We start from the raw sequence: 18,924 nt of genomic DNA, 5'->3' as shown, positions 1-18,924 counted from the left end.
GTAACAACATCAGTTGATCCCACAGTACAGAATTTAAAAACTGTCTGAGACCCCTGTAGTCACCTTTACGAAAGCAAAAGTCCTTCCCTTTAGCCTTGATGGTAGTTACATCTTTAAGTAATTCCCATATCAGTACATTGTTATCACTGTCACCCAGTGGTTTCTTTATCTGCAAATTCTTAATGCATGAATAATTACTGCTGATAATCAGATCAAAAGTATTACTCCCCCTGGTTGCCTCTTGAACATGCTGCTGTAGAAAACAGTCAGCCAATAAATCCTAAAAAGCCTTGCTAGTGTGCGAGTGATCAACCCACAAATTCAGTCAATATCAGAAGAGTCAAAATCCCCCATTATAAGACATTCTGATTTACTGGCCCACTATTTCTCTACACAATTGCTCATTATACCCATCAGATTCATTAGAACTATAACACAACACCTACTCTCATTTTTCCTTTCCCAGTGCTTATGTCACACCAAACAGACTCAACATTGCATTCTCCACCAACATCAATTGGATGCACTTCCTTAGATTTTGTGTTTCTTAACTAACAGCATAACCCCTTCTCCCTTCCTGTCCTGTCTAATATTAAGTAAAAACAAGCAGTGAGAGGAGCTAGGCCTGTCAATCACTGCTACTTGCAGCGATCAATTACAAGGGATGCCAGATTGTAAAGACTAACCCCTAGATCTTGTTAAGCAGTTCACCCTGATACTATCAATCTGCCAACCTCTGTATCATCTGCAAATTCAGCCATTAAGCCTGATATACTTTCATCAATATCATTAATAAATATTAAAAACAACAATGAGCCCAGCACTGAACCCTGAGGGACTCTGCTAATAATATTAATCCACGAATAGCAGCACCCATTGATAACCATCTCTGTCTTCTCCCACCCGACCATCCCTTCATTCATAGCAGTAACCTGCTTTAATGGCACAGTGCCCCAGTCTGTACAGCAGTCTTTTATGTGCAACAGTATCAAAAGCCTTCCTGAAATCCAAGTATATGATATCAATAATATTTTCTTCTTCCAGTCCCTTGGTTATTGCATCATGGTATCCAATCAGATTGGTCAGACAAGACCATCCCTTAATAAATCCATACTATTACTGCAGTATAATTGTATTCCTGTCTAGATCATCCTGCATTACTTCTTTAGCCAGTGATTCCATTATTTTCCCTGGAACAAGCGTTAAGCAAACAAGTCTGTAATTAGTCATGTGACCTTTTAGTAGTAGTAGTAATGGAGGCATGTGATGCAAGAAAGCAAGCGTGTAGCATCAGCCAAAAAAAAAAAAAAAAAAAAGAAAAAAAAGAAAAGAACAATTTCACACATCCATTAGCTCTAAAAGTTTCTGTCTAGTTCCTCCTTGAATTTATTTAAGCCATCAACTTCCATAACAACAGATGGAAGTTTGTTCCCGCAATTAACCACCCACTGGCTAAAGGCAAATTTCCACACATCTATTCTACAACTGTCTTTCCTCAATTTGAATTTATGTTCCCTCAGGTTCATAATCTGAGCAAGCGAAAGAATCCCATCAGAATTCAGCATGCTCAAACCATTCAAGGCCTTATACACCTCAGTCAGATCACCTTGCAGGTGCCTAGTCTCCAGATGCCGCAATTCATAGAACTTAAGCCTTTTTTGGTAAGAGGACACCTTCATCCCCCTCACCAATCTTGTTGCTCTTCTCTGTACACACTCAAGCAACTCTACATCTTTCCTAAAATGAAGCCTCCAGACCTGTACACAGTACTCAAGGTGTGGCCTGACCATTGCCTTATACAAAGGGATAATCACCTCCTTTTCTCTACTAGCAGAATTCCTGTATATCACTGACAATACCCCATGACCTGCTCTGGCAGCCTGTCTGCATTTCTCAGAAAACTTCATATCTGACTGCACAATTACTGCCAGGTCTTTATAACCTGGGAGTTTTTAACCTAGCATTTAACTCATACTTATTTAGTACTGAAAAATTTGTTTTTCAAGATGATCTAGTTTATCATATAGACCTTAATATAAGTTAAATTAAGTTTGTTTTTTTTTAGTAGGTGGATTCTTCCTGTTTCCCATCTACCTCTTTACAAACTCACTTTTTCTCCCAATTCTCCTGCCGATTCCCCTTGTGCTCTTTTCCAATGATTTTTTTTTTTTTTTATTTTTTTTTATTGTGTGGGCCCACCTTGGGAAGCTCAGGACACTCCCAGGAATACCCTAGCCAGAGTAATGATTTCAGACCCTTCTCCACATGCCATGGATGGAAACTAGGAGTGTGTGATGCTTCACAGGACCCTAGGCAGAAGAACAAGGGAACCCTATATTACACAACATTAACAATACATCACTCACATTTTCTGGCATTTATAGGGAAATATATCTCTACATAAGAGAAGTGATAGCAGAGTTGTGGGCAATCGCCACTGCCGCTTGACCTCAACACTATATCCACCTCAACATAAAAGAATATGTAAACATTGATAACTGAATGCAAGAATGTATGTTCACCTCCCTGTATGTTCATGCATATGCGTATAAAGATGTGAGTGAATGAATTTGTCCTGATAAGCTTGTATATGATGAGGAACCAAAAGTACATGAATAAGGTATACGTGTGCTTGTGTGTAAGTGCATGTATGTATAAATGCGTGAGTGTGCATGAAGTGTATCAACCACTACCCAGCTTACGTAATACTGAACTTACGGAAATTCGACTTTACGTAAGTTTTTGCCTAACCTAAAAAAAATCGTGGAATTGTATTTTGCATCCCTTAGGAATAAATGGAGGTATCGTAATGTGAACCCAATAACACATTGTTTTTTTTTTGATAATTCGTTCTAACACCTTGGAAGTTGAAATTTTTGCTATATCACTAAGCTATTTCTCTCTCTAAAAGGTCATTTTTATAATGGTGTGCTACCCTTTCATCATTATCATATATTCCGTTAAAAGAATCAATACTGAATGCCTTTGTTGATATTTTTCTAAAGAAAATTTCTGGAGGTCACGACCATAAAACAATAAAAACAATTTGCACTTTCCGGTTTACTGGGCTTTTCTGTTACTGCAATCTATTATAAATGGGTAGTAAACTCGATCTTATTGCATTTGTGATGATACTGATAGCTGGAATTGTTTGGGTTTTTATGTTATTATGGTAAAATGTGTCCCCCTTCACTGAAATCTTCAATCATATAAAAAACAAATAAATTTTCAGACTCTCCTCTTCATTCCTATTTACTTAATTACAATGATGAAGGGAAAGCGACCAACGGAAAGTGCATGTGGTAGCAGTGCTAGGAAACCAAACAAAATTGATTTAGGAATAAGATGAAAATGATTAAGAAGTACGAAGCATAACAAAGTCTGTCATCTATTGCACAGAATTAGGTCTCACTGCTTCAACAGTGAATACCATTTTAAGGGACAGTACACGTATAAGGCACACATATAAAGCATACCAAACACGTATAATGCAAGTTGCAGCAGCCTGAAAAGCAAGCCAATGGGGATTTCCAGGACTGCTGGAAGTCATAGTGGAACAAGTAAATACAAGGGCTGTGTTAGGGTAACTAAGAGTAGAAACAGGTGCATGTATACTTGCATGTACACCAATGATAAGAGTATAGTTAATAAATTTGATAAGCTTGAAGTGCTAGTCAAGACATCAAAGGCAGATATTGTTGGGATATCAGAGATTTGGTGTCACACAGACATAAACAGAACAGAATTGGAATTTGGGGAGTACAATGTGTACAGAAAGGATAGACAGGACAGGAAGGGAGGAGGAGTTATGCTGTTAGTTAAGAAACACTTAAAATCTAAGGAAGTGCATCCAACTGATGTTGGTGGACAATGCAATGTTGAGTCTGTTTGGTGTGACAGAAGCACTGGGAAAGGAAAAATGAGAGTAGGTGTGTGTTATGGGCCTAATGAATCTGATGAGTATAATGAGCAATTGTGCAGAGAAATAGAATGGGTCAGTAAATCAGAATGTCTTATAATGGAAGATTTTAATTTCCCAGAGATTAACTGGAATATGTGGGTTGGTCACTTACACACCAGCAAGGCTTTTGTGGATTTATTGGATGATTGTTTTCTACAGCAGCATGTTCGGGAGGCAACTAGAGGGAGTAATACTCTTGATCTGATTATCAGTAGTGATTCTTCATGCATTAAGAATCTGCAGATAAAGGAACCACTAGGTGGCAGTGATTACAGTGTGCTGAAGTGGGATTTACTCGAAGCAGTAACTACCATCAGGGGTAAAGGGAAGGGTTTTGCATTCAAAAAGGTGACTATGGTGGTCTGAGAGAGTATTTAAATTCTATACGGTGGGACCAACTGATGATGTTACCAACAGCAAATTCAAAATGGGAAGCATTCAAAGAAATAATCTTGGAAGTCAGTAGGCTTTTCATACCAACTAAGAAATATTGTTCAAGGTTTAGGCCTAAATGGATGTCAGATGAACTAATGAAACATGTGGCAGAGAAGAAAAATGCATGGGATACATATAAATTAACAGGTGATACAGAAGCCTATGATAGATATAAGCTGATCTGTAACCAAGTCACAAAGGAAGTTAGACAGGCAAAGGCAGATTATGAGAAATCTTTGGCAAAGGATGCAAAGAAAAACAGCAAAGAGTTCTTGACTTGTGAAAACTCTAGAAGGAAGGGGATGAATCAGATTGATCCACTTGATATTGATGGTTCAACTGTTAATGATCCTGCTCAGGCAGATAAACTAAATGAATATTTTGAATCTACATTCACACATGAGGAGTTATTCAGGGAGGGGAATGCCAGAGGTGTATTAAACTCTGGCAGTAAGCTAATCTTGTAATAACTGAGAAATTTTTTTGTATCTTCTGAAAATTAATTTAGAAAATTAATTTTCTAAATCTCGCTATATATAAAATCGGTACATTCTTAGGCACCAAAATATACAGAAAGAACACACACATATAGGCAAGTTCTTACATTACTACTCACACCATCCTCTATACATTAAAAAAGCAGTTCTTTATAATCCGATATATAGTGCTATTAAATATAGTCACACACAAACAGATATATCCGTAGAATTGCAATACCTCACTAAAAAATTTATCGACAGGAAATATCCATTACAACTAATAAAGGAAACCATTACTAAAGTCCATAATAGTATTAATAACCCTAACAACATTAATAACCATGTGAATAAGATACACAAACCCCTCATTGTCCTTCCATACCAGTAACAATATGTTACACAACTTCAACAAGTTTTTAAAAATACAGATATCAAGTTAATATTTACATCTTATAATAAATTAGGATCTAAATTTAATTCATACAAGACAACATATGAATATGTGACACAGGATTATAATAACATTATATATTTGATTAGATGTCAATCAGATTGTCAAGCATGTTACATTGGAAGTACAACAGCTAAATTTGGGACTTCAAAAATTTCTAACACATGTGCCTACTACCATTTTAATAGCTTCAAATCTCATTTATCGAGTACAGAATTAACACAACATGTTCAATATTATAATCATAACCCGCTCATTGATTCAGCTATTAGAATAGTTAAACTAAATTCTAGTTATAAAATTCTTCAAAATGAAGCTGTCGTCATTGAGTGGTTTAAACACCACACATCATTCAAGATATTAAACAAGAAGATTCCAACCAACTTCTCCCCTATTTGGAATTTAGTAAGTATAAAGTTTCCACGTGCACTGAAATGCATTTCAGGAACTTAACCAGTATATAACATACTTCATGTGTTCTTCTTTTTCCATTATAACTAACTAAAGACGGTTTCGAAAGTCGCTCTAGCTATTAGCTTTTATCTCACTGTTTGTTATTGTTATTTTATTTATAAAATTGTTATAAAATTGTAAAAATTATAAATTTATAAAATTGTAAATTTATAAAATTGTAAAAATTGTAATTTATAAATTTATAAAATTATAAAAACAATTTATAAAATTGTTTTATAAAAATAAAATTGTTATTTTATTTTTTAATACATAATTTTAATTAGACAATTATAGAATGGAATGTGCACTTTCCTTTCTTAGGCAAATTTTGACAATTTTAAAGCTCATAATTTAGTAATTTCTAATTTTTTTTAAATTCATAATTTCTTTTAGTTAAAAATAGCTACTAATCGAAATTTTAAAATTTTATAACTACTATGTATGTGTTGAAACTTTCATCAAACTAAGTGGATTACTATGAGGTGAGTGCTGATAATTAAGCTAAGCTATACCTACAATCTAGTTGTTAAAACTTTTTTTTTTTTTTTTTTTTATTTGGTAGTTCAGCTTCTGTGGCCATAATGCACCTCCCAAAGTTTTTGCAGTACTTTGATCCAAGCCCGAGGCGGGAATCGAACCTGCGACCTTTGGGTTGCCAGGCAGGCCCTTTACCCACCCGGCTAGCCTGGTCAGCTAGTTGTTACATCACAGCACATAAGGATTCCTTAATATATATCATCAGAAGTTGATAGCTTAAATAGATTCAAGGCAGAACTAGACAAACATCTGGAGCAAGTGGATGGGTGAAATGAGAAGGGGGTGTGTGTGTTTTTTTGTTTTTTTTTTGGCTGATGCTATATAAGCTTGCTTTCTTGCATCATGTGCCCTTGCTAATGCTAAATGCTAATAAAAGAACACGTTAAGGATCAATGCATTTAAGATCAACAGTGATCACAAAACAGCATTCAGGTGCTATATGGATGATGGAAAAGCTATTAATATGGATGGAAAATCAGATTCAGAAGCAAGTGCCCTTCAAGCAAAAGCAAGAATTGAATATATTAAGGATAAGTACAGCAAACCCCAAGCCAAGTTCATGGCATGCAATGGGTGGTTTAATAGGTTCAAGCATCGCACTGGTTTCCAAAACATTAAAGTATGTGAAGTCACCAGTGCCGATTCTGCAGCTGCAGAGAAATTTTGTGATGTGTTAGAAAAAACCCCTCCTAAATCTCCACAGTCCTCAACTTCCGCAGTGGCATGCTTATCAGCTGGAGAGTTAATTCTAACAACGATGCTCGAAAGGTAAAACTTGTTGACACTATGCATGTTTCCTCTCTTTTTGTAATTTTATAATTTTGAAATTTTTGTAATTTTGTACACTTTATTAATTTTTCCTGTGCATGAGATAAAAAATTGAATAAATAATTCTATTTACATGTTTGTCAAACATTTCTTTTTTGCTTCAATCAAATTTGCCAATGCTCCATAAACATTTAGGAAATTCTGACTTATGTAGAGTTCTGCAGAACGCAACCCTTACATAAATCGGGGAGTGGCTGTATTGTCCACATGTGTATGTGGGTTTGTGTGAGTGCAAATATATGTGTGAGATTACATATATATGTTCATTTGTGTGTTTGTGTTAGGTGGAAATGAGTCCACTTAACCTGCAACAAAAAAAAAAAGTATCTGTCCCTGTCCTACTCTAGATACTGTACTGAGTGGAATAAATGCGTGAGCATGGGGGGGGGGGTGTATGACAATGTCCATTAAGTGTTTAATGTATGTTAAATTGTATCCTGAATATGTATATCCATATAAAAAAAAATTTCTCAACCCTGCAAGTTAAGTTGCTAAAATGTGCATGAATACCAAGTCATTAGTGTAAACTGTGCAATGGTTGAGCAAAAGCCTGCGGCCTGTTAAATAATAAAAAAAATAATAAAAAAAGTAACTGTGTCATGTCTGCTTAAAAGATGGACATAAGGTGGCAAATGAGAGAGAAATCATGTCATGATCGATTAGCTTGTCCACCCTTAAATATATGTTAGGCAAAAAAAAAAGTATCATTGTATATGTGTAAATGACAGGTGAGTGAGCGATCACAGTATATGTTGAGTATGTTTGTTCTGACAGGTCCCCCTAAATTATATCACAGTAGGGATAGGGACAGCCTACTTAGGAATCCCCTACCTTGCTGACATCATGCCTCCCCAGTTTAGAGGCGTGGGGGGGGGATCACTGACAATGGCTGCAGCTGGCTGGCCAGTGTGGGATTTTTTACCACACTGCACTATGTGCCCACAGCACAATCTCTCCCCCCCATCATATTGGGCACTCTGACCCTATGATTTTTATTATTTTCCAAAAACACTTCTCCCCCCCCCACCTCCCATCCAAACATTTTGGCTGGTGGACCCCACTACCCCAAATATTTCTTTGTTCTTAACAGTCCCCTCCCGGAGAGGATGGGCTCCCCAACATCCACCTTCATTTTCAACTGTACCCTCTACTCAAACTGTCTTCCCAGCACTCCTATCTAACAAAAACTTCTGTATGTTTTTTTTTTTTTTTTTTTAGGCGGGGGGGCCTCCATGGCAAGTTTTGGCAATGCCAGGGTTCGCCCCAGCCAGACAACCTTACACTCTACAACCTCATATACCTCCTTGTGGTGCTGGATGGGTAATGGGGGGTTCCCCAGTTTCTGGGGTACTGCAGCTAAGTGGCTAGAGAAACAACATAACTACACAATAACACACTATATCTGGCCTTTGCAGAGTTTGTACTGCAACATAGGGTATACTATGTGGAGTTGGGAATCTCTCCCCAGTGCCACAAGACAGTAAACACTATACACTAAGTCCTTTCTGCACACATTGTACTCCTCATATTCAAATTCTGCGTCCCTTATGTTTGAGTGCCATCATGTCTCCAATATCCCTACATTTTCATTTGATGACTTAATCAGTACTTGAAATTCATTAAATTTATTTATAATTCTCCTAGCGGTAGTGTACATGGAGGTATATATGTACCTGTCCTTACTCTTAGTTACCCTAACACAGCCCATATATTTACTTGTTCCACGATAACTCATAGTAGCATTTGAAATCCCCAACACCTTGCTTTCCGGGCTGCTGCATGTTCCAATAGAAGCAATGCAAAAATCACATTCATCTCTGCTTGCAGCTCTAGTTAATCTATTAGTCTGTGTATCCCCTCCCCACCGATTCACCTAACACTACCTTGATAGCATCAGCAAATATCCTTACACCCCTTCTATTCAAGTGTATCCCATCCCTGTAAAAACAATCTCTCCTATTAATAAGCACAGACTACACTGAGAAAAATTCTACCTCATGAATCTTGCACAGTCTCTCCCGGGCCAAACTGATTGTTAGGCCCTCAACACGTTTTCCCACCTATTGGGTCTGGGCAGAATTGCACCTACTTTCAAATTTAATCTTAACTTGTGACTTTTTTGCAACATTGCCCTGTACTTATTAACTAAATCCTTAGATCTTTTAACAATTCCTTTTCAAAATTTCAGAACTTTTAAAATATTCTTTGAGACCTTTGTATCAAATGTACTGAAAAGGTTAACCCCTATCTCCAGTTGTTGCTGTACTGTTTTTAGGTGTAGCAGCAACTAAGACCATACTGCACTGTTATATATTATGTCTGTACAAGTGTGTGTGTGTTTACATGCTGATTTGCATACCATGTGGCTGAAAAATCTGGAATAACTCATGGGGAGCCCTACTCCCTCCATGTAAGATTGGCTAACTATGGCCTCGATTAATATGACTGGAGGAATTCAGAAATTTTTCCATTCACAGGGAGGAATCAAACCCAGACTTCTCCAAATGAGTGAAAAGTGCCAAAACCAGTATACTGTCACAGAGGTACTGTCACAGTGGGGTATCTCCAGTGATACCCCACTATCCTAAAGAAAGAACTGCCACACAAATTTCACTTCATGGCTAACCAACACATCGTAAATGTCATGTGGTGAGGTTTTGATAAACACTTCTTGAGTACAACATAGGAGATTTTAGGCACAACATTTGATATTGAACATGCCTAAAATGTAAAGAATGCATACATTGCTTAACTTGTTATGTGTTGTTATGATGAAAGTTCACAATTCAAATAGAAAACTACTATACTCCTACTATAATCATGTCTTAATAGTGAAAGAAATGACATCAATATACATATAAACAGAGAACTATCCATACAGATTTTAAAACTTCAAAATTGAACTATGTGCATGTGTGGGGGAAGGGTGAAGGTGTTAGCTCTCCAATAACTTCTATTTCATAACTTGTATGATTGCATTTTGGTATATATAACCATTTGAGGTGGTGGAAGGTAGATGTGATGTTTCTATCTGACACCAGTTTTTATCCATGTCTACAGTGCAGCTGCCAACACAATTTTCCTCAAAATTTTGTTCCTAGATCAAATACAAGTCCAAGAACAAGGCTCTAACCACACAGTTTTCAAAAAAGTAATTTGTTACCTTTCTTTTGCATAAAATGCAACACGAATGCAATTTTTTTTCTGAAAGTTTCTGTTATGAATGCCAGTATACAATCCTCAAAATTTTATTACCATATTAAATACACATTCAGTAAGATACTATATCACTACAATTTTCAAAAAATAATACTGGTCAGCATCAATTTCCTCCCTGAAATAATTTCGACATTCTCATAGGAGAAACGTTCAAAAACTCAGATATGTGTGCTTAAAAAGTTCTCATCACCCTCAGTTTTCAAATATCATAGTTTAATGACTGAAAATCAAGGCCTGTAGTTGATTTAATCATCTTTTTCACCTCTTTTATCTATTTTCTTTTTTTTTTTTTTTTCGAGAACACTCAGGAGGTTGCTAGAGCATTCAGGAGCTTTCCACAACATTCAAGGTTTCGGAATGTACCAGAATATTGACACGTGTAGAAGAAAGGTCTGGACATTTCTGGAAGGTTCTAGAACTTTCAACAGAGTTCTCTAAAAACTTCTCTACCAGTATATATACAAATGGGTTCCACACAACAAGCAAGCATTTTCATATTTCAAAAACTGTGTGTGTTTCAGACAGTGAGTGGTAAACAAAGCAAACCAGTGTTTTAGAGAATTAGTATTCATAAGTGTAAATTGTGAACTGTGTTTAAATTAGCAATAAAAATCTACAATTTCTTAATTGTGTTCTTATGTGCACAGACCTCAACTCTACATGAAATATGTTGAATTCTTGCCAAAATAAGTCCAATAGCTTTTGCTATATTTGCAGCGAAGTAGTATTAAAATCACAAAACACTGTCACAACTTGGGAGAAAAGCCTATAAACTCTATTTTTGATGCAAGGTCAGAGATCAAGATAAAATATAGGCTCCAAAGATTTCCTGTAGCTCATGTTCAAGGACATTAACAGTCTGGCTTAGAAGTAGTCATAAATTGATGCCTTTTGCTGTTCCGGTGATATGGCAGGAAACTTGAGACCACATAAACAATTGTTACTTTTGCATGACCAGTATTTCTGGTTTTTCTGATAAAGCATAAAGTAGAGTATCCCACGATACCTTCTGCTCTAATGATACAATGGCAGTGCCAAAGCCTCCAGAAACTTATGAAATTGACTCTGATTCAGGATTGGAAAAGGAGTCTCCAGAAGATGCAGAATCCAGAACGAGTACAGATCCAGACTTTTCAATTTTTGATACTGCAAAGTCACATCTAATCAATCTGGCAGAATTGAATGATTTGGTCAGGAGATTTGGACCTCTCCAAAACCAAGGTTCATTTTCTAGGATCAGGACTTCAGCAGTGGTATCTTCCTGAAATAGGTGTCAAGGTGTCTTTTTATATGAAGAGGCAGTCCATCATAATGACCTATTACTGCGTGAATGGTGCTTTGGTTTATTGTAACAGTGTCCAGGAATTAATGAAAGTGTTGCATCTGAAGCACGTCCCCAAGCAGTGGTGGTGGCTTTTCATTGGTTCATCCAAGGACAGTTTGAAAGCAGTTTTAGTCCATAAAGGAAATAAGTATACCCTAGCCCATGCAGTTCACATGAAGAAACATACAAGAAGCTACAGGTTCTTTTGCAAAAAATATACTATTAAGGATACAAATGGAATATCTGTGCTGACCTAAAAGTGGAGCTTTGCTGACTGAGTGCAAAGTGGATACACTAAATACTGCTGGTTTTTATGTGTTTGACAGACAAGAGAAGGATTCTCACTACAGGGTTAAAAAAAAAATGGCCACACTGTTCAGAAACTACACCAGGACAGAAAAATGTAGCACATCCTCCTTTGGTGGATAAGTCAAAAATGTATTTACCCCCATTTGCACATCAGGCTAGGTTTGACAAAAATATTTGTGAACGTGGTGGACAAAGAAGGAGAAGGATTTCCCTGTTTGAGGCAAAAGTTTCCTTTAATCAGTGAGGCCAAGATAAATGAGGGAATTTTTGTGGGTCTTCAAATCAAACTGCTATTTCCAAGATGAAAAATTCGCTAAAAATTAAATGCTACAGAAATTAGAGCCTGGAAGACATTTGAAAACGTCTGCCGGAACTTTTTAGGCAATGAGAAATCACAAAATTATAATGAAATTGTGAATGAGCTAATTTTAGCGTACAGAGAGTTGGGATACAACATGTCATCAAAGCTTCATTTCCTACATTCCCATTTAGACTTTTTTCCTGAAAACCTGGGAGCTTTCTTCGATGAACACGGTGAAAGGTTCCACCAAGATGGATCTCAAGTGGATACTAATGGGCAATTATAAAAGGCAAAAAATTACAAAATAAGTGTTTTGTTATTAGATACATTTTTTAAATAAAATAAGGTTAACAGATCCACTGTTCAATATTTAGTACTGTATGTAATGTTTTCTTAAAACATATGAAATCTTTTTTTTTTCTAGAAACTTAGTTTTTGACTTTAATCCCTTCTCTCTTAAAATTGGTGGATGTTACAGCAATATGGTTGCCACATTTGAATTCAGCAATTCTATAAGAATCACCCTGAATTTTAACAGGGAGCGAAAAAAAAATGTTTTTTTGCTGACCAGTGTAATCTGTAATAAACAATCTACTAGGTGGACAAAATTTAAATTAAAATTAAGAATAAGGGGGATTATTTTTTTACCTATAGAGAATCGGTTTCCTTACAGTATAACAAGATAGGGTTTAAACAATTTGAAGATGGAGACAAGTCATTAAGAAAGGGTATGATATGATTGTTCAGGCACGAGTAGTAGATGATCAGATCATCACTGTGGCTAGTGTAGAATGTGAAGGTAACTACATAGCATAACTCAGAAGTTATCTTTATATCATGAGTATATACAGAGGGTTGTTAAAATTAAAGTATCCCTATGTAGAAGGCTCTGGAGCGAGTTCTAAGGCTTGTACTGAAGAGAAATTTGATAACAGGTACAATAAAGAATGCGCTTGCCATTTATTGGAAGAAAAAAAATTAGTTAAAAAATTTGTCACTATATGGCGCTGTGGCAATACAATTGTAGAACTTTAACAGTGCTACAATTGTTCAATGTGTCCTCCATTTTGGTCAACAACAGTTTCCATTTGAAGAACAGCATTTTCTACAGCAGAACATAAGATGTCGACTGGAATAGCCAGCACATGACGTCGAATGCTATCCTTCAGATCTGCCAGAGTTTGACATCCTTCCCGATACACCTGGTTCTCCAAAAAACTCCACAACCAGAAGTTGCATGGAGTGAGGTCCGGTGATCAGGGTGGCCAAGATGTCTGGAAACAACTGCTGTTGTTATTTTGTTATTTGGTTTTTAGGAGCATTAGCAACTAAGGCCATATTGCTCAGGGGATATGCGGTGGTCATTCCCTCACCTTTCCGCATCCTCCGTATTTGGTGGTTACAGGCTCGAACCCTGGTCTAATCAAGAAGCGTGTGCTACGCACTGCTGCTCCTGCCCACCTGGCTACGGAGGCGCCTAGGAAACAATTGCTAATGATCCATTCGTCTGTAAAGTGCTGCCTTAGCAATCTTTGGACAATGGTGGATGTGTGGCACACCATCTTGCATGAATATGGTATCCTGAAGGCACCCACGTTGTTGCAGCTCTGGTATTGCGAAATTTGCCAACATTTCATAATATCACTGTCCAGTGACGGAACAGGTGCGGAGTCCAGTTGGTGTTACCTGTTCAAAAAAATATGGCCCAATCATGAATGTGGCCGTAAATCGACACCACACTGTCACTTTTGGAGAATGCAATGGGACCTCTTGGATAACTCAAGGGTTTTCTGTTGTCCAAATGCGACAGTTGTGCGTATTCACTTGTTCATTTAAGCAGAAGTGGGCTTCATCACTCCAAGGGATGTTCCACGGCTAAGTGATATCCACTGTCATTCGTGCCGGGAACTGAAGTGCGTATGTGAAATCAATATCTGCATCACCATGCTTTAGCTGCTGTAGCTAAAGCATGGTAATGCAGATATGTGGTACTATCTTGTAAGGATAGTACCACAACACCTGATGTATTACTAGCCTTACAGTGGAATACGGCATGTCCACTTCACGAGAAACAGCTGGCACATTGCGCTACCACATGGAGATGGACTTGATAAATCCACAATAGCCATAGCCACATCTTCAACACGAGAGGAGTCCACTCGTTTTCAACCTCTACCTGGTTGAACACCAAGATGTCCCGTTGCTTCAAGTATCAAATTTATATCATATCCCCCATATTGTTCAGATCTGGCACCATGTGACTTTTCCGCACTTAAAATAATAATAATAAATAAGAGATATTTTCAACTCTTTAAAAGAGGTAATCAAGGTGAAAGAAGCAATTCTGAAAGGACATATCAAAGAATAAATTCACTTATATTGTTGCAGAATAGCAATAATGTTGGGATAGGCACATTACATTGAAGTGCATTACAATACAAAAACAAAAATTATAAATATTCAACACAACTACCACAAACTACTTATTGCAGAAACCTTAGAGATGAAACTACATGAAACTTCAATCAATATCCGTAGGCCATTCCTATTGTCCGACGATTGGTCACTTATACGCATGCATGAAGAACAAAGACTACAACATAAGACAAAAGTTTCGGATTAATTGTGAGTTGCTCTATTCCTGTGAACATGCCGCCCGAAAAGTTCTAGTCCGACTTAAGGAATGTAGAGAATAATCCGCCCCCCCCAATATCCAATTTCATTAGACCCCTAAATTTAACTCTAAAGTCCAGCTACAGGACCAAAAGAAATAATCGGTCCATATTTATTAAACAGTTTAGACCTTCAAAAATATAATTTTATGCCAATCCAAGTAATGGTTTCCTTGCTGCCAGAGGTATGGTGTTTGAAGACAGAAGTCTTGAGCACTCATTGTTGAGACCGCACGGTCTGAACACTACGGTTCTCACAGTGGGGAAGATGTCCCACCTGTTTTGCAAAATTGATATCGCCATCCTCAAGAAGTATTAGCAAGTTGGACTAGGAGAGTTGGAAAAGAAGCTTCCTATATCTAAAATAAAGGTAATCCCTGTTGATTTATAATTAAATTGAAGAGAAACCATTTCAAAAAGGAACAATAAACATTTGGATGTACAGAGCATTAATGTAAATATATAATTAAAAATCTAAGGTCACTCTTTTTTGAACAGCTCTCATATAACTATTCATTTATTACTTTCCTTAACCACATGAACCATAATGTCTACTGTACCCTTCCAGAAGTATATCCTGTATACTTTTGGAAAGATACAGTAGACCTTAAGGATTAATTAATTGTTGAAACTATCATATGAATATAAATAAATAAATATATTTTCTGTTTATACACCGAGACAACCACACAGTCAGAAGAATTCACAAGATAGAGAGAGAGCATACAAGAAACAGCACCGTATTTAGTAGTCATAGGCTTGAACCTCAGTCACTCAATGCACATGTACTTGTGCACCTGGCTTTGGCTAGGGCTTTGAGAACTATCCATATGTAAAAGAATGTGGCATAGTATGTGTTCCCTTAAGGTATATGTGTGTATGGGGGGTGGGGAAGGATAATAATATCTAGTTACAAACCTTTTATCCAAAGAGCACTTAAAAATTCCTGTCCGCACACCATATCTTGAGACGTTAAAAACAATGTGTTTCCATGTATGTTCATCTAAAAAAGAAGTACTTTCCTCTGCAATTACTTGAACTAGCCATACGCTGTCCTTTGTATCTTCTACCTCCTCATAAAAATGGGTACCACAGGTAAAATACGTTGTGGCACTTGATGTTGATTTTTCAACCTCTTCCTTTGCTTCTAACAGTTCTTCTTCTGTCACTTCTCCTAAACAACCCATAGATAGACAAATATATAAATAAATATAAACCATATATAAACAAATATGAAAAGAAATTTTTAACAAATTTAAGTATTAAATAACAAACTTTAACTATTAAGTATGCAGTATTTCCAAATAAAACAACTTTTGTGGTGTATTTCAGAAAGGATTATTATATTAAATTCCTAGTAAAATGAACTTGGCCAATATATGAGCTATTCAACATTTCGAAACTCTCTGCTGTGTTCCTATTTGAAAATAGTTCTTTAGCCTATATACTAAAACCTATCAAAAGGACCTTGACAATTTCCATTTCTTTAAATGTTTATAGTACAGGAAATTGTACAATCCAGAATTCTTTCAAATCTGGCATTTTATTAAAAAATCATCTTACAATCCGAAAATAATTAGAAAGCAATCTAGCACTCATATCAATGACTGCACACACCTTTAAGAAGCCATGCAAAACAGTGTCATTTCTCTTTTTTAGTGCTATTACCTATTCAGAAACTTTCACAACTTAGCACAAGCTGCTCTTGCAAATTACAACTATGTGACTGTTACGGTCACAGAGTGCTTGCATGAGCTGTTGACCACTTTGATATCACTTTTAACAGCTCAAAGTGAAGAAAGACAGAAAATGCCAGTGTGGGTACATCTGGAAAAATGTATGTTCTCATTAAATCTATGGTTTAATCTCTTCCACAAAAAGAAACTTACTAAGATGCACAAACAACAGATTTAATTCCACATAACCAATCTTTTTGTTACCATTATAATAGTCATACAGCTCATCAGATGCATGACTAGTTAGCAATGGCAACAAAAATAACACTTGGCAATCTCACATGCAAGAAGTTGCTTAAAATACCTTTAATTTTTCCAAAGTATGATTTTAGATTAAAATGTCAATGTAAAGTATAAAAATGCACATACCTCATTATAATTATTTCTTAAGAAGCTAGTTAATTTTTTTTTTATCCTCCTAGTTGAAAGAACTTTTTCTCTGAAGAAAATACATTGATATTCTCTCTAATAGTACAGATGCATTTAAAACTAACATTACACTAAATGACATTTGTTGTAATTGTTTATTGTCATTGTTTGCATTTAACAAATTGAACTGTTAGTTACATTTTTAACCAGCAGTGCCACACCTTTTAATCATTATAAATGTTTACAGATGTAAATAAGTTTAGTTGTTAGTGCTTAATATTTATTGAAATGTGCTTCTCAAAAACTACTTGGCCATTGGGTACACCTCTCAATCCCTCCCCTGTCAATAAATTTTCAAGTGTTGAGGTTGGACCATACCAAATTAGTTTGGCTAGGCATGTACTGGAAAATTTGGTTAAACGACTATTTAGTTCCTTGGATGGAACACAATGCTTTATATGAAAGTGCAAGCAGTAGTAATTTTTTTTATTCTGGAAACTAAAAAGATTCAACATGCTTCATTCTCAAGCGAGTGAAACTGTTGCTTGTATGAAATGGAACATGTTTGAGTACATTCAAACACACTAGTGATGAAACAGTTGTTCACTGCCTACAATGGTGATCTTATCACAGTCATGTCTAATGTAAAAGGTATTTATAACATAGAAAAGTTAATGTGTAAAATAAAAAAAAAATTGTAGGCCAATAAAAAGTAAAAAACTATCAAAGCTGATAATATTCATTTAGAAATATATTTTGAAAAATCTCCCTGGATAGACTTTACCTACTGTTTCATGGAAAAAAAAACATTGCATAAAATCCCATACAATGCATGTGTTATCAATATACAAATGTAAATACAAGGTATTTTGAATAATTAAATCGAGTACACAAAACATCATAGTAATATGAAACACACCCATTCTCAATTTACACAGTACTTCAATAACACAATTTTTGTTTAACGCAGTCAAGAAAATGCAACCAGTTTTGTTTTACACAATAAAAAACTCAGTTGTACAGGGTTTATTTTACAAGATTTTTTCATGTTTAAATTTAGATACACATACCCACACACATACAAATTTTTTGTATGTATACATGCATTATTATACAATCTTGTATTCATCATATGCTCACTGTCTATGTGGAGCTTAATTTTTAAACAAAATACAAACATTTTATGACATTCATTCAAACACAAAACAAGTGGTTTTCATTATGCAATATGCACTACTTTAATTAGTTCAGCTGCTCCTCATGTGTGCTTATTTTTAGGCAATAAATCATTATACAATAATACCCCGAAGTTATGCGATAGGTGGGTCTGACAAAAATCGCTTAAGTCGAATTTGCGTAAGTCGGGGTACAACTTTGCATATAAATACATATAAATTTTGTTTAATTGGGACCAAGGACTAACAAACACACTAGTTTAAAAGAAAAATATTTAATAAAATTGCAGTATTTTATACATATTAATACAAAATATGTATTAAAAAAATAAATGAGTTACGTAAAAAAGTTATTTCGATGTCGATGGCTTCATAAAATCTAACAAATTCGTCTGACGACACAGCGCCTTCTTTTTTTCACGCAGAATTTCTTCGTAGCAAGCTAATAATTTTTTTATTCCTTGCTTTGTAGCTATAATGCGTTCTTCGTTGGAGTCTATGTTTTCTAAAATTTTTAAGCCCTTTTCAATTGAGCTGAGACCCTCTGTCAAGCTTGCAATTGTCATGTGCTTTTCTGGTGGAACTGGGTCCGAAGTGTCGGATACTTCAGTGACGTTTTGCTCACGCATCTCTATGAGCTCATTCATTGTCAGCTTCTGACTATGCCCAGCTAAA

The 18,924-nt window shown here is 36.0% G+C and overlaps 1 protein-coding gene across 3 annotated transcripts in view; it reads right to left on the bottom strand.

The window, feature by feature from the left end:
- The window catches only part of LOC150083307 (E3 ubiquitin-protein ligase RNF103-like), a 111,343-nt gene that overhangs the window by 54,573 nt on the left and 37,846 nt on the right, over window positions 1-18,924 (bottom strand). For all 3 annotated transcript variants that reach the window (XM_090377961.1, XM_090377962.1, XM_090377963.1), the window contains one exon: window positions 15,888-16,143. In XM_090377961.1, the coding sequence (XP_090234087.1) occupies window positions 15,888-16,143 (256 nt within the window). The remainder of the gene's footprint in view (window positions 1-15,887; window positions 16,144-18,924) is intronic.

Source organism: Mastigoproctus giganteus, chromosome 7 (assembly GCF_048544385.1).
Source record: "Mastigoproctus giganteus isolate SK-2022 chromosome 7, ASM4854438v1, whole genome shotgun sequence".
In the NCBI taxonomy this organism is placed as follows: domain Eukaryota; kingdom Metazoa; phylum Arthropoda; class Arachnida; order Uropygi; family Thelyphonidae; genus Mastigoproctus; species Mastigoproctus giganteus.
This window is presented reverse-complemented; position numbering and strand designations above follow the sequence as displayed.